Source organism: Bos indicus, chromosome 7 (genome assembly GCF_029378745.1).
Source record: "Bos indicus isolate NIAB-ARS_2022 breed Sahiwal x Tharparkar chromosome 7, NIAB-ARS_B.indTharparkar_mat_pri_1.0, whole genome shotgun sequence".
Lineage (NCBI taxonomy): Eukaryota > Metazoa > Chordata > Mammalia > Artiodactyla > Bovidae > Bos > Bos indicus.
Genome location: NC_091766.1, coordinates 14,198,068 through 14,214,102, shown reverse-complemented (window position 1 = coordinate 14,214,102; position 16,035 = coordinate 14,198,068). Strand labels below are relative to the sequence as shown.

The following is a 16,035-nucleotide window of genomic DNA, read 5'->3' as shown; positions in this document are numbered from 1 at the left end:
TCTTTGACTCATTAAGAGGCAGCCGCTTGCTCTGTTCCTGTTGGCTGAACCCCTGATAGCCAGCACTTAATGGTTGGCGGCCCCTCCCCCCAGGATTCTGTGGCAATCTCTCTGCTCCCAAAAGAACCAGGAATTGTTTTCTGAACCAAGACGTAGGTGATGGAGCTGTAGGCTGAGCTGATGATCCTGGACCCGACAGCTAGAAAAACTTTCCCTGCGTGTCTCGTCCTTACTCAGTCCTGGACTGGTTACCAAGACTGCTGTTTAATTGGGGTAGTAGCTTGGGTGAAAGCATTTGAAAAATTCTGGGCAGAAAAGACAATTTGAGGAAGAGCTAGTTGAATGCCTGGCTTATGCTCTTAGAGCCCATTAGCAAGAATATTAAGCTTGGAACCAATCGCTCAACCAACAGAGTGGCTGGCTTCCTCCAGTACGTTTGCTACGTTAGAGGTGAGATGGGCTACCAGACCAGAAGTGTCTGTACCAGGAGGGCTCTCACACCTGCTGATACAAACATTTCTGTTAGTGATGTGCTCAGTCGTGTCTGACTCTTTGCAGCCCCATGGACTGTAGCCTGCCAGGCACCCCTGTCCATGGAATTTTGCAGGCAAGAATACTGGAGTGGGTTGCCACTACCTACTCCAGAGGATCTTCCTGACCCAGGGATTGAACCCTCGTCTCTTAAGTCTCCTGCACTGGTAGGTGGGTTCTTTATCACTAGTGCCTCCTGGGAAGCCCCTTCTGTTAGTTATAGGTGTTCTCTATTCCTAGGACTATGACCTCCAAGAATTTGTAACTTTGGTTCCAACCTCAACCCAGTCTGGGGAACTGGTATTTAGACACTCAGACGCTGAGCCTTCCAGGATGTTTTAGCAATTTCCCAGGACCTGGACTTGACTGTGTTTTTGAACTGGAACCCCACGGGTGAAACTCAGAATCTCTGCCATGCAGAGATTTGGCAGCCAAACCCCAGGCATTTAATTGAGCTGCTGCAGAGAATACCCCGGCAAGGTACGTCCAACGCAGACAATTACTTTAGGCAAGCCATGAAGGCCTTCTCTCCGTGCCACTTAAATCTTGCTTCTCTTTTACAATTCAATATTTCATATGTTGAGAGAAGACGGCTTGTTTGCTTCAAAGGACACGCTACAGAATGTAAGAAAGGGATGTTAATTATGTTGAACCAGGCTGCTTTGTCTCTGCATAAATGAAAATCTTCAGGGGATTCCGTCCAAATTGCTTGGGAACCAGGGCCAGGGGAGCACAGATGGAGGTGTTTGAACTCACATTCATGATTCTGTTTTTGTTTGTTAAGAACTATATTTGCCATGAAAAAAGGTGAAACTAGTTCTGTGTTCTCAGATCCAAGGGGGAAGGCATTCCTGGGTCACTCTTTTCTTTAAAAATTTTTATTTTATATTGGAGTATAGTTGATTTACAATGTTGTGTAACTTTCAGGTAGCAAAGTGATTCACTTATACAGATTCATATGTGTGCTGCGTGCTTAGTCACTCAGTCGTGTCCAACTCCTTGGGACTCCATGGACTGTAGCTCGCCAGGCTCCTCTGTCCATCGAATTTCCCAGGCAAGAATACTGGAGTGGGGTGCCATATCCTACTCCAGGGGGTCTTCCCAATCCAGGGATCAAATCCCTGTCTCTTGTGTCTCCTGCATTGGCAGGCAGATTCTTTACCATTAGCGCCACCTGGGAAGCCCCACGTATACATATAATCTATTCTTTTTCAGATTCTTCTCCGATATAGGTTATTGCAGAATACTGAGTAGAGTTCCCTGTGCTATATAGTAGGTCCTTGTTGATTATCTATTTTGTATATGGTAGTGTGTATAGTCCCCACTCCAGTACTCTTGCCTGGAAAATCCCATGGACGGAGGAGCCTGGTGGGCTGCAGTCCATGAGGTTGCTAAGAGTCGGACACGACTGAGCGACTTCACTTTGACTTTTCACTTTCATGCATTGGAGAAGGAAATGGCAACCCACTCCAGTGTTCTTGCCTGGAGAATCCCAGGAACAGGGGAGCCTGGTGGGCTGCCGTCTATGGGGTCGCACAGAGTCCGACATGACTGAAGCGACTTAGCAGCAGCAGCAGCAGTGTGTATAGTAGTGTGTGTGTGTTAATCCCAGCCTCCTAATTTATCTCTGCCCTGGGGTTACTCTTCTAACCTTGAGCCATCCTCCTTTTTAAAAAAAAAATTTTTTTTTTTTTGGTTGTTGTTTTATTTATTTACTTACTGCCCATGCAGCATGTGGGATCCTAGTACCCCAACCAGGGATTGAACCCACACACCCTGCACAGGAAGCCCAGAGTCTTAACCCCTCTGGACCACCAGGGAAGTCCCATGGGGCATCCTTCTTGTTTTAGACCAGGTGGGCTTCCCTGGTGGCTCAGATGGTAAAGAATCTGCCTGCAATGCAGGAGTACTGGGTCCAGTCCCTGGACTGGGAAGATCCCCTGGAGGAGGGCATGGCAACCCACTCAGTAATCTTGCTTGGAGAATCCCATGGCGGGCTACAGTCTGTGGGGTTGCAAAGAGTTGGACATGACTGAAGCAAATTAGCATGCACACATGAGTAAGGAGGGGACAGTGCCCAGGCTCTCATGAGTGCAGAGCCCAGCATTTGTCCAGGGGGCCACAATTAGGGATGTCTTTGGCCCCACAGCCATCCGGGATGAGCCCCTTTTTGTCACCATGATTTCAAATTTATCCACATTAAACTTAGTAAATCCTTACTTCTTGGAGATGTGGATCTTCTGGCGGCCAGGGAACTTGAACTTGGCCCTGCAGAGGGCTTCAGTCACACCTTGTTCTGCAGCTCGGTGCGGGTGGACATTATGACGTGGCCAGTGTGGACCCTGGCTACTGTGCCCTGGGGCTTTCCAAAGGCACTGTGCACACCTGTCTGGAGCCTAGATTGCAGACAGCATGCCGGTCGTGAATGTACACTGGAAAGGACGGTCTCCAAGATCCCTTAGGGCAACCTGTACAGACAACAGGCCATCTACACGACTGAGGGGGCTGCTGTTTGCAGCCATTGCATGCTGGGCCCCCATGGGGAAAAGAGCGCAGTCGGCTTAATTGACTGCAAACCACCTGGACCCTTTCTGCTTGAAAGGGAGGCTGGGAAGGTAAGTGACTTCATTCCTTCATGGGGGAGACATGGACTCTCACAGAGGTGGTGGTTGTTGTTCAGTCGCTCACTCATGTCCAACTCTTTGCGACCCCATGGACTGCAGCATGCCTGGCTTCCCTGTCCTTCACCATCTCCCAGAGTTTGCTCAAACACATGTCCGTTGAGTCAGTGATGCCATCCAACCATCTCATCCTCTGTCACCCCCTTCTCCTCCTGCCCTCAGTCTTTCATCAGTGTCTTTTCCAATGAGCCGGCTCTTCACATCAGGTGGCCAAAGTATTGGAGCTTCAGCTTCAGCATCAGTCCTTCCAGTGAATATTCAGGGTTGATTTCCTTTAGGATTGACTGTCCAATGGACCCTTCAAGATTCTTCTCACAGCACCTTGTACAGTGGGGGTTCCCTCAATCTCCAAAATGCGTATTTTAAGGTGCAAGGAATGACTAATTACAATAGTTTCAGTTGGCATTTTATGAATGGTTTGTTTTTCTTGTAAATTAGTGGAGGAGTCAAGCTCATCTGTACAATGATACCACTTGCTCACATTCCAATTAGCTTAAAAAAAAAAGACTTTATTGAGTGGGAGAGAAAATAGGTGGGCTAATAGCTGGAATCTCTAGGATTGCTCATAATTCATAGTCTGGCTTTTATCTCTGCTACAGCTCATGGAAACAGCCTCTGCTGTGTGATAAGCAGCCGCTGTGCAAATAGTCCATGGTAGTGGGGCTTTGTTTGTCTGTAAAACACTTGGGGTTTTATTAGACTTTCCTTCCTGTCTGTAGGGATGCATTATGAATAGGATTGGAATCTTCTAGTTTCTTCCCATCTCTTCAGTTTCCACCCATCTGCCCTGGTCTCCCACCCTCGACACTCCCAGTCTGTTCCACGCCCCAGCAGCCAGGGGGCGCCTGTGAACACCTGAGTCTGGTCCTGTCTATCCTGTGATCAGAACCCACCATGGCTCCCACTTCCCTCAGACCAAAAATCAGTGTCCTCCCCATGGCACATAAGCACTGCACAGGCTGTCCTGTTCCATCCCTGTCCTCATCTGTCCCCTTCCCACTTTTCTCCTTGTTCCCTCTGTTTTAGCTATAGCCTTCTCCACGTTTCCCAAACACACCAGGCATGTTCCTGCCTCAGAACCTTTGCACTTGCTGTTCTCTTGGCTTGGACCATCTTTCCCTTGATATCACCAAGGCTTCTCCCTCACTTCCTTCATGTCTTTATTCAAATGACACCTTCTCATGAAGACCTTCTTAGGGCCCCTAAAATTGCAAGCTTCCTAGGTGACTCAGTGGTAAAGAATCCTCCTGCCAAAGTGGGAGACAGGGGGTTCAATCCCTGGATAGGGAAGATCCCCTGGAGAAGGAAATGGCAAGCCACTCTATCCAGTATTCTTGCCTGGAAAATTCCATGGACAGAGGAGCCTGGTGGGCTACAGTCCATGGGGTTGCAAGAGTCACACATGACTTAGCAACTAAGCAACAAGAACGTTGTCATTAAAATAAAAAAGATTGGGACTTGTGACTGGCTGGAAGTATGTTCTGGGGAAGCTCAAGGCGGCATGATGTATGCTCCATCCAGTGAGGATTTGATGCTTTTTGAGCAGTGTTTCTCCAGTTCCTCCATATATTGATCAGAATTGGAGGGTGGGCTGTGCTGTGTGGTGCAGCATGTGGCATCTTAGTTCCCAACCAGAGTTCGAACCTGAGGCCCTTGCAATGGAAGCACAAAATCTTAACCACTAGACCACCAGGGATGTCCCATTGGTCAGAATTTGTGTGCCCAATGTCCCTTCCTCTCTCCCCTTCTACTGGCTCTTTCATTCCTCCAGTTCAGCTTAAATGCCCGTCCCTGGTATACCTCCTCTGAGACTCTCAGCCTAGGGACACCCCTTGTTATGCCCTGCACTTTCTTTGTAGCATCTACTGCAGCATATCGTTCTAGAGGGCTTCTGGGGTGGCCCAGATGGTACAGAATTCACCCGCTATTCAGGAGTCCAAGGTTTGATCCCTGGGTTGGGAAGATCCCCTGGAGGAGGGTGTAGCAACCCACTGCTGTTTTCTTGACTGGGAAATCCCATGGACAAAAGAGCCTGGCAGGCTATAATCCATGGGGTGACAAAGAGCAAATACGACTGAAGCCATTTAGCATGCATGCACATAGTTCTGGAAGCATCAGTGGGATTCCATACTTGAAGTCTGCCTCCTCCACATCCGTGGGGAGCAATAGATACACTTTCTTCATTTCTCCTCTCTTCCTAGTCCCTCTCACAGACCCATGCCTGGCATACAGTAGGCACTCACTAGATATTTTCTAGTAAGTTTGGGAAATTATGGCTGAGTTCCCGGATGCACATGAGCATTTCAAAGGCTCTGATAAGTCCTGCATTAAAAAAAAAAAACAAAACTCATTTCACTCAGCATTACACAAACATATTTGACCACAGAGCACCCCTTTTCCTCGCATGCCTGATAAGATTGCCAGGGTTCCAAGAAGCGAGGTTTGGGAAACAGCCATAATTGATAATTGAATTATCTAAGTGGCATCATCTAACTTGAAATTTAGTGTAGGAGTCTGAAAATGATGCCTTCCAGGCAAAGACTTGAAGGTCTTGGTGAGGACTGTATCACCCTTTGGCCATTACCTTGCTCGGGCTTTTAGGGAGCAGGAGTTGCGGAAGCCGGAATGGCATAGGTGGAGGGTTTTGTTTTTTTTTTTTTGGTATTTATTTGGCTGCATCGGGTCTTGGTTGCTTTCCATTTTGATATACAGACTGTAGTTGTGGCACATAGGCTTAGTTGCTCTGCAGCATGTGGGATCTTAGTTCCCCAACCAGGGATTGAACCTGAAGTCCCTGCGTTGCAAAGGTGGATTCTTAACCACGGGACCATCAGGGAAGTCCCCTGGTCTGTGTTCTAATGGTGGTTATGGAGGCAGTGGTGTGTACGTGTGCAAATACGTGTGAGAGAATGAACTCTCATTTTGTGGAAGGGCTTGTATCCCACAGTTCCTTGCTGTGTTCCTTCACCCCTTGTACCTCAATCTTGTCACCTGTAAAATGGGGCTTTCCCTGAGGAAGGATTTAGATCACACACCCCTGGCACGCAGAGTACATGGTCTGGGACATCCCAAGCATCCAGGGAAGGGCATCTGTCATCTCCCTGGGATCCCCTTTTTCTGCCAGGGGGTGAGGGGGTGAATCCCTCTTGGGGTTCCCGCTCTCTGACCCTGACCTCCTCGCAGACCCTCTTCCAAAGCCCAGAGGAAGGCTGGCAGCTGTACACCTCAGCCCAGGCCCCCGACGGAAAATGCATCTGCACGGCTGTGATCCCTGCGCAAAGCACCTGCTCCCGAGACGGCCGGAGCCGGGAGCTGCGGCAGCTGATGGAGAAGGTAAGCACCGTCCAGGTTCCCCTGTGAAAATCTCTCACTTCCCCACCCTCTCCTCTGCTTCCCACCAGGTCAGCCGGGACTGGATCTAAGCCATGATTATGCAAAGCTGGTGGATAACCTGGCTGCCCTCCGGGTGGGTGTTTTAGTCAAAATCTCTCTGCTGCTTCTTTGGAGAAGAAGCTGAGCACTGTGTGGACACAGGGAAGGTGAACTCCAATGGCAAGCATCTGCATCTCTGGTGTGTGAGCTCCAACCGCACTATGTATTCAGCCTCAGGACTCAGCTGCTAAGAAGGGTCTCGCCCTCCATCCCAAGATACGTGAAGATTCCTTCCCCTTCTGATTGTGACTGATAGAAACTGGTCCCCGTTCAATCCAAGCACTTCCCAGGTGGCTCAGTGGTAAAGAATCCACTTGCCAATGTAGGAGACTCAAGTTTGATCTTTGGTTTGGGGAGATTCCCTGGAGAAGGGAATGGCAACCCACTCTGGTATGCTTGCCTGGAGAATGCCAGGGACAGAGGAGCCTGGCGGGCTACAGTCCATGGGGTCAGAAAGAGTCAGACACGACTTAGTAATTAAACAACAGCAATTCAATCCAAGGATATTTGGGTGCCCTTTACAGGCTGATTGCTGTTCTTTGCCACTACCCAGATGAACTGCTTATGAGTCAGTTCTGAAGTCAGTGTTGAAAGGGACTAGCTACCTCCCACCATCCTCTTGTAGAGGAGGAAGCTGAGGACAGAGACCCTTGTTGGCACCAAAGTCTTGTCTGCCTGCGACACCAGAACAGTCCAAGATGACCATGTGGTGTCCCCTGATTGTTTTTTTTTTCCTTTCTTTTTTTATTTTTTAAGTTATGAAAGTATGATAAAGCATTTACAGGAGACTTGGAAAATACAGAAGTTACATATAGTTCTACTATATATTACAATTTTTTTAAGCAGATAAATTTTTTAGTTGGAGTTTTAATATCAAAGTCTCAAAAATAAATAGAATGCATAGACAAAAAGTAGAAGGATATAGTAGACCTGAAAAGCACTGTGAATCAATTTAGCATAATTAAGATTTATACAGGGATTTCCTGGTGGCTCAGAAGGTAAAGAATCTCCTGCAATGCAGGAGACCCAGGTTTGATCCTTGGATTGGGAAGATCCCCTGAAGAAGGCAATATCCAGTATTCTTGCCTGGAGAATCCCATACACTTAGGAGCCTGGTGAGCTACTGGCTATGGGGTCACAGAAGAGTCAGACACGACTGAATGATTTTCACACATACACACACACAAGATTCATACAATTTTCACACAACAGCAAAATACAAATTGTATTCAAGTTCCTGTAGACTGTAAACCAGAAGACACTAAACACATCCAGGGGGTGTCCCCTGATTATTGACAATGACTCTTAAAATGTTTTGTGACGTCCAGGATGGCTATCAGGCTGTTTGTTGGCTTTCTCAGAACTTCCAAGTGTCACATGGACAATGGTTCAGGAATGTCTGCATATTTCAACAAGCATCCAGCGTTGTCTCTGAGTTCACCTTGACTGGGAGGAGCTCACCTTAGCCAGGTGGAGGTGGGACCTAGGGAGCCCTCGGGCTGATCAGAGAGGTCAGGGCAAGGGAGGTTTCATTCCATCATTTACTCGTATTTACTGAGCATCTAGTATTTATTGAGAATTCAGCTGTGGACAAACCAAACACCAGGTCTGCCTCTGAGGACCCCACCTGAAGGAGGCAGATGAATAAGAATGTTCCAGGTAGTATTCACAACTGGAAAAAAATAACCCCATAAGGGAGAGAGGGTGAGTGGCCCCTTGAGGGAGGGTGATTGGGGAAGGCCACTCTGAGGAGGTGATGCTGGAGCTGAGACATGAAGGGTGAAGAGGAGCCAGCTGTGGGAAGACGAGAGGAAGAGCGCTCCAGATAGAGGGATCAGCAAGTGCAAAGGCCCAGCAGTCGTGGACAGATGTAAGAGTTGGACTATAAAGAAAGCTGAGTGCCAAAGAATTGATGCTTTTGAACTGTGGTGTTGGAGAAGACTCTTGAGAGTCTCTTGGACTGCAAGGAGATCAAAACAGTCAATCGTAAAGGAAATCAGTCCTGAATATTCATTGGAAGAAATGATGCTGAAGCTGAAGCTCTAATACTTTGGCCACCTGATACAAAGAGCCAACTCACAGGAAAAGACCTTGATGCTGGAAAAGATTGAAGGCAGGAGGAGAAGGGGGTGACAGAGGATGAGATGATTGGATGGCATGACCGACTCAATGGACATGAGTTTGAGCAAACTCTGGAGATGTCGGAGGATAGAGGAGCCTGGGGTGCTACAGTTCATGGGGTCGCAAAGACTCAGACACGACTTAGCAACTGAACAACAACAAAGGCCCTGAGAAGGGAAGGAGCTTTGAGCCTATGAGAGTGAAGTTGGGCTGGTCGTTGGAGTAGATGAACATGGAGAGGAGGCAGGCCAAGGGGCAGAACCAGCTCGCAGGGTCTGCAGGAGAAGGTGACTCAATCTTCCTTTTGAAAAACTCCCTCTCCAGACTCTCCCAAGGGTCCAGAGGTTAAGACTGTGCGCTCCCACTGTAGGGGGCATGCATTTGCCCCCTGGCTGGGGAACTAAGATCCCACATGCTTCTCAGTATGGACAAAAGAAAAGAAAAAAGAAAAATTCCCTCTGGCTGCTGTGTGGAAACTTGACTGCTGTGAATGAGGGTGGAGGCGAGGAGAGCAGGGAGGCAGGGAGAGGTGGGAGGTGGTGGTGGCCAGACCAGATGGATAGATTGGGCGTGCTTTGGGAGGTTGCTGGTAAGGTCGGGAGGAGAAGGTTGGTTGGGTGTTTAGCCTCTGGCCCCACCAGGTCTTGTCTGCGGCATCCCCGGGGATGGGGACAGGAGTTGGGCTCGCCGTAACCCTCCCGCTTCCTAGGTTCAGAACGTCTCCCAGTCCATGGAGGTTCTTGAGTTGCGGACGTACCGGGACCTCCAGTATGTGCGCAGCATGGAGACCCTCATGCGGAGCCTGGATGCGCGGCTCCGGGCAGCCGACGGGTCCCTCTCGGCCAAGAGCTTCCAGGTGTGTCCTTCAGGTTCAGGTCAGAGGTCAAAGGAAGAACTGGGATTGGTGCCCATTACTTCCCGGAAGGACAGAGGGTTGACTGGGATCTGCGGTCCTAATTGGGCTGAATGTCAAGAGTCAGGTGTGCATCAAAGATAAGGGGTGGGATTGCTGGCACCAACTATGTGGACATGAGCAAACTCCAGGAGATAGTGAAGGACAGGGAAGCCTGGCATACTGCAGTCCATGGGGTTGCAGAGAGTAGGACATGACTGAGCAACTGAACAACAGCAATTGGGGTTGGGTGGGAGGGAGGCTCAAGAGGGAGGGGATATGTGTATACATTTGACTGATTCACTTTGTTGTACAGCAGACACCAACACTACATGGTAAAGTGATTATACTCCCATAAAAATAATACCCCCCCCAAATGAGTGAAGTTGTGGGTTGAAGGTTGGAGCCAGGTCTGGGTCACTGGTTAGGGGTCGGGATCAGCACAGGTTCCCTCTTGGGGGCAGGAGCTGAAGGACAGGATGACAGAGCTGTTGCCGCTGAGCTCGGTCCTGGAGCAGTACAAGGCGGACACACGGACCATCGTGCGCCTGCGAGAGGAGGTGAGGAATCTGTCCGGCAGCCTTGCCACCATCCAGGAAGAGATGGGCGCCTACGGCTACGAGGACCTGCAGCAGCGGGTGATGGCCCTGGAGGCCCGGCTCCATGCCTGCGCCCAAAAGCTGGGTATGCCTTGATGTTTGACCTTGACCCCTGACCTCCACCTCCAACCCCAATACCCTCTGCGTGTTCAGAGCACAGTTTTGACCTCTAACTTCCAAACGTTGATCCTTGACTTTCCTACCCAAGGCCAAAAATAGACCCCCAAAACGGGAAATGGCCCTGACCCTACCCCTCCTCACCCCCAAGCTAACTCCACCTTGGGACCAGATCTCTGGATCTTCCCTCACCCCTGGTCCCAGCGCTTCAGTTTGATCACACCCCCTCAGCCTTGCCCTGTGTCCCTCGGACTCTTCCCATCCTCCACCCTCATTCCCCCTGTTGCTGCCTCCCAGGCTGTGGGAAGCTGACGGGGGTCAGTAACCCCATCACCATTCGGGCCATGGGGTCCCGCTTTGGCTCCTGGATGACGGACACGATGGCCCCCAGCGCGGACAGCCGGGTGAGTGTGCTCACGCCGGGGGTCAGAACTCGGGGGCAGGGAGACATAGCCCGTGGTGCTCCATAGGTGCCCAGTGACTCCACATCAATGATTATCTTGTCCTAGGGTCTCCAGGGCCCTTGACCTGCCCCTGACTGTCTGTCTAGTGACCACCAAGTGACCAAGAACTTTCCAACTCTGTGAATCTGCAAGTCAGCTGATGTCCAGTGACTGTATAGAGACTAATGGTTTCTAGTACCACTGACCAGCTCCCAGTGAGCACTGATCTCAGAATAACCAGGCACCAGTGACCAGTGCCTTCCCAAGGACTAGGATCTATGAGCACCACTTGATGACCTTTGAACTTCCAGTGACCCCCATGGTCACAATTGCCTGTCACCTCTGGCCCACAGGAACCATCCATTAACTGCTCAGTGACTATCCTAGTGACAGATATTGGTCACTGGGCAGCCACCGTCATAGATCGTTCAATTAGTTATGTCTGATTCTTTTGCAGTCCCATGGACTGTGGCCCACCAGGCTCCTCTTTCCATGAGATTTTCCAGGCAAGAATACTGGAGTAGGTTGTCATTTTGTTCTCCAGGGGATCTTCCCCACCCAAGGATCGAATCCGTGTTTCCTGCATTGGCATTCTTTACCACTAAGCCATCTGGGAAGTCCATAATAGCCACTTCTCCACTGTGATCATTGACCTCCTGAGGCATCATGGTGATTTAACCAAGGAGTTAAGAGCCTGGGTTTAAGGGGAATTCCCTGGCTGCCCAGTGGTTAGGACTTGGTGATTTCACTGCCGGGGCCCAATTTTGACCCCTGGTCAGGGAACTAAGATCCAGCAAGCCACACAGCGTGGCTGAAACCAAAAAACAACCACCACCACCACCAGCAAAACGAACAAAAAGAGCTTAGGTTTGGGAATCAGACTTGGATTTGTATCGCACTTCCACCAGTTCTTAGCTAGGGAATCTCGGGCAGGTTCCTTAATGTCGCTGAGCCTGAGTTCCCTTATCTTCAAAATGGTTATAATAATGTCAGCCTTACAGTTTTTAAGATATTTAACCCAATAACCAGCACTAGTAAGAGCACTCGTAATTGCTAATTACCATGGGACAGTGAGTGATGTTGACGGAGAGGATGATGGTGACATGGCAGTCACCTATCGTTACTGGGATTACCCAAAGCAGTGGGTTCAGGTGACCTCTTGCCACCCCAGGACAGTCTCATGACTGCTAACCGTCCCATATCCAGTGACCAGTCAATTCCTAGGCCCGGCGAGTCTCCAGGGACTGCAGTTTCCCCTGATTCTTGGGGATCAAGCCCTGTCCTCCGAGTGTCTGAGACCAATGGCACTGGCCCAGTGACCCCAGTCACCGGGATGTTGCCTGGTCATGAAGGGTCACCAGACGTCCTGTGACTGAGTAATGACCACTAAGTGACTGTTGACCCCTATGACTATGTGATTGATGTGTGACTGTTGGGACCCCTGGTCAGCAGTGGCCCAGCAGTGACCAACAGCTCTCTCGCAGGTCTGGTACATGGATGGCTATTACAAGGGCCGGCGCGTCCTGGAGTTCCGCACTCTGGGAGACTTCATCAAGGGTCAGAACTTTATCCAGCACCTGCTGCCCCAGCCGTGGGCCGGCACCGGCCACGTGGTGTACAACGGTTCCCTGTTCTACAACAAGTACCAGAGCAACGTGGTGGTCAAGTACCACTTCCGCTCTCGCTCCGTGCTGGTGCAGCGGAGCCTCCCCGGGGCCGGCTACAACAACACCTTCCCCTACTCCTGGGGTGGCTTCTCGGACATGGACTTCATGGTGGACGAGAGCGGGCTCTGGGCCGTGTACACCACCAACCAGAATGCGGGCAATATCGTGGTCAGCCGGCTGGACCCGCACACCCTGGAGGTCGTGCGCTCGTGGGACACCGGCTACCCCAAGCGCAGTGCCGGCGAGGCCTTCATGATCTGCGGCGTGCTCTATGTGACCAACTCCCACCTGGCCGGGGCCAAGGTCTACTTCGCCTACTTCACCAACACGTCCAGCTATGAGTACACGGACGTGCCCTTCCACAACCAGTATTCCCACATCTCCATGCTGGATTACAACCCCCGGGAGCGGGCCCTCTACACCTGGAACAACGGCCACCAGGTGCTCTACAACGTCACCCTCTTCCATGTCATCAGCACCGCCGGGGACCCCTAGGGGCTGCCGTCGCCTGCGCTGCCACATGAGGGCCACGCGGGCCCTTTCCACTCCGCTGTGTCCCTCCAAGTTTATGTCTCTGTCCTGCCCTCTCTTTCCCTCCCTCTCTTCCTCCCAGTACTGTTTTTTCTCTCTCCACCTTTGCGCCCAGCTTTCATTCTGTGCCTCTGTATTTCTATTGGTGTGTTTTCTCTGTATTGTCTCTTCTTTATGATCTGATTTTGATACATCTTTTTTTTTCCTGATGCCTCTCTTTCATTTGATCTGACTCTCCAGGTCTCTTTCTCTCTCTCTGCTTATCTGTCTCTCTCTCTCTTCCCTCCTTCCCTTCCCTTTTTGCATCCCACCCAGACCCTCTTCTCCTCTCCCCACATCCCTTCCTCCCAACCCAAGGAGTTGAGTGCATGGATCTGTTTCTTTTTTTCTTTTTTTAATTTACACTTTTTCTTTCCGGGTTGCCGGAATAAACGGGATCTTTGACATTTGATGCTTTAATTGCTCTGTGTGTCTAGAAGAGGCAGAGGAGGCGAGGTGGAGGGTGAGCCTGGAGGCCCATCCCAGCTGGGTTCCGTTGTCTGAGGACACGAGCTTTGTGAATAGGGGCAGGTAAGCACAAGTCCGGGGCTTCCTAGGTGATGCTAGTGGTAAAGAACCTGCCTGCCAAGGCAGGGGACTTAAGAGATGGCAGGTTTGATCCCTGGGTCTGGAAGATCCCCTGGAGGAGGGCATGGCAACTCACTCCAATAGTCTTGCCTAGAGAATCCCATGGACAGAGGAGCCTGGCGGGTGCTACAGTGCACAGAGTCGCAAAGAGTTGGACATGACTGAAGGGACTTGGCATGCGTGCACGCACAAGCCCAGCCTGAGGGTGGGGGTGAAGGGGGGTTGGGGGTAGAGGGTGGGGTGGGAGGGATGAGGGCAGGGATCATGGTAGGGTGAGCCCTTTGGGAAGCCAGGCGAGGAGACCCAATCCAAAGCTGTTTCAGTTGATCCAAACACCAGGATCCAAACAACCGCAAATTCTATCATGACACTGAAGACTGGCCTCAAGTGAATATTGTCAGTGTTTTTTTAAGACATTTTTTGATGTGGACCATTTTTAAAGTCTTTATTGAATTTGTTACAAGTGTTGCTTCTCTGTTTTTGGGTTTTGGCCAGGAGGTATGTGGGATCTTAGCTGCCCGACCCGACCAGGGATCAAACCTGCCCTCCTGAACTGGAAGGTAAAGTCTTAATCACTGGATTGCCAGGGAAACCCCATTGCCAGTTTTTTTTTTTTTTCTTTCACTCACTGATCACACTGGTGCATCACTGGTGACCATCTGGCAACTTTTAACATTTTTTTTTTTTAACAGTTTGGCTGCTTTTAAGAATATAGGTATGATGGGACTTCCCTGGTGGTCCAGTGGTTAAAACTCCACTCTTTCCACTGCAGGGGCTGTGGGTTCGATCCCTGGTCATCTGGTCGGGGAACTAGGATCTCTCATGCCTCGTGGTGTGGCCAAAAGAGAATATCAAACCAGATAATCCTAAAGGAAATCAACCCTGAATATTCATTGGAAGGACTGTTGCTGAAGCAGAAGCTCCGAAGACCGACTCATTGGAAAAGAACCTGGTGCTGGGAAGGATTGAAGGCAAAAGGAGAAAGGGGCGGAGCAGGGGATGAGATGGTTAGGTGGCATCACCGACTCGATGGACATGAGTTTGAGCAAACTCCAGGAGATAGTGGAGGACAGGGCAGCCTGGCATGCTGCAGTCCACGGGGCTGCAGAGTCAGACATGACTGAGTGACTGAACACCAACACCACCGAGAGAGAGTGGGACACAGCAGAATTTTCCCTTTTTCTTGTTTTGGCTTTGTAATTTCAAAGCCATTTTGTGTAACTTGCACCAGTTCTGAGTGCGCTAGTAACAAAAAGGTAGCAACAGTCTGAAAGTGCGGGGGTGGGGGGGGTGGGGTCTTCCACTGGACACACCCACACCTGATGCCCTGGCTTGGGCAGGGATAGTCCTCAACGGGGACTGACGTGGAGATCGGGGCTCCTGGAGGGAAAGAAATGGGCAAAGCGAGCAAGTCTCAGAGACAGGAAGGGTGTGTTGAACAAGTCGGGAAGAAATTGAAGAAGTCAGCAGAGTCGAGGTCCTCAGAAGCCTTGTAATGTGACTGAGGTGGGGTGGAAGGGGGTCACAGAATGGGAAGGACACAATGAAGGCTTTATTTTAGCCAGATCCTTGGTGGCCTGGGCGACAGACAGCAAGGTGAGGAGGAAGGACAGTCACCTCTGGAGCTGTGGCCAGGAACAAAGATTGTGCACCCCGTACTCCCACCTTTGCCCCAACGCATGGCCCCCACCCCACTGAAATCTCTAGCAGAAACATCATGCAGACAGCCCACCCACCCAGGCTCCCCTTCCCTCCAACCCCACGGCCCCCTGCTGAGGCCACAGAGGTGGCCAAACCTGCTTCTGTGGGAGGAACCCTCCCTCCCTGTCTCCCCATCTCTAATTAATGGCCTCTTGATTAAATCATCTCTGCTCTGTGCTGGCATCTCCCGGAACGCGGACACTGGGGCTGTATTGCCAGTGAAACCAATGAATAATAAATGTGACTGCCTGATGCATGCATTTAAAACCAATTTTTAAAGAAATCGTCAAGAAAAGCAATTAATTTCCATTTAAATTAGCAAGTTTGACATGAAAAGAATCAATTCCTGGATAAGCACTTTGCTCTGTACCTGCTTAAAACACACACACACACACACACACACACACACACACACACCAAAAACACTCACCTTAGAACATCTGTACCCCATCCCTCCCATCATATTGGGCATCGATGCCCACAGGTCCCTGGCATTAGAATGGTGCCTTCTCTCATACACACAACACAGGGGCAGGCCCCGCCTTCCAATACTTTTGCATTGGTGGCTTTTGTTCCAACAACCCTGAATATTCATTGGAGGGACTGATGCTGAAGCTGAAGCTCCAGTACTTTGGCCATCTGATGTGAAGAGCCAGCTCACTGGAAAAGACCTTGATGCTGGGAAAGATGGAG

At 50.3% G+C, this 16,035-nt stretch overlaps 1 protein-coding gene, 1 long non-coding RNA gene and 1 other non-coding gene across 4 annotated transcripts in view; 2 read left to right on the top strand and 1 right to left on the bottom strand.

Moving 5' to 3' along the window:
- Positions 1–13,463, top strand: part of OLFM2 (olfactomedin 2) — a 75,554-nt gene extending 62,091 nt beyond the window's left edge. For both annotated transcript variants that reach the window (XM_019964118.2, XM_070792782.1), the window contains exons 2-6: positions 6,396–6,545; positions 9,475–9,621; positions 10,122–10,341; positions 10,671–10,777; positions 12,301–13,463. In XM_019964118.2, coding sequence (XP_019819677.1) covers positions 6,396–6,545; positions 9,475–9,621; positions 10,122–10,341; positions 10,671–10,777; positions 12,301–12,978 — 1,302 coding nt within the window. In that variant the 3' untranslated portion in view covers positions 12,979–13,463. The remainder of the gene's footprint in view (positions 1–6,395; positions 6,546–9,474; positions 9,622–10,121; positions 10,342–10,670; positions 10,778–12,300) is intronic.
- Positions 2,972–3,106, bottom strand: LOC139184281 (small nucleolar RNA SNORA70). The gene has a single exon (XR_011567871.1). It is a non-coding gene; the product is annotated as a small nucleolar RNA SNORA70 (small nucleolar RNA).
- A 438-nt stretch (positions 13,464–13,901) lies between the features above and the next one.
- LOC139184077 (uncharacterized) lies at positions 13,902–15,594 on the top strand. The gene is made up of 2 exons (XR_011567521.1): positions 13,902–14,201; positions 14,414–15,594. It is a non-coding gene; the product is annotated as an uncharacterized lncRNA (long non-coding RNA).
- The last annotated feature ends 441 nt before the right edge of the window (positions 15,595–16,035 follow it).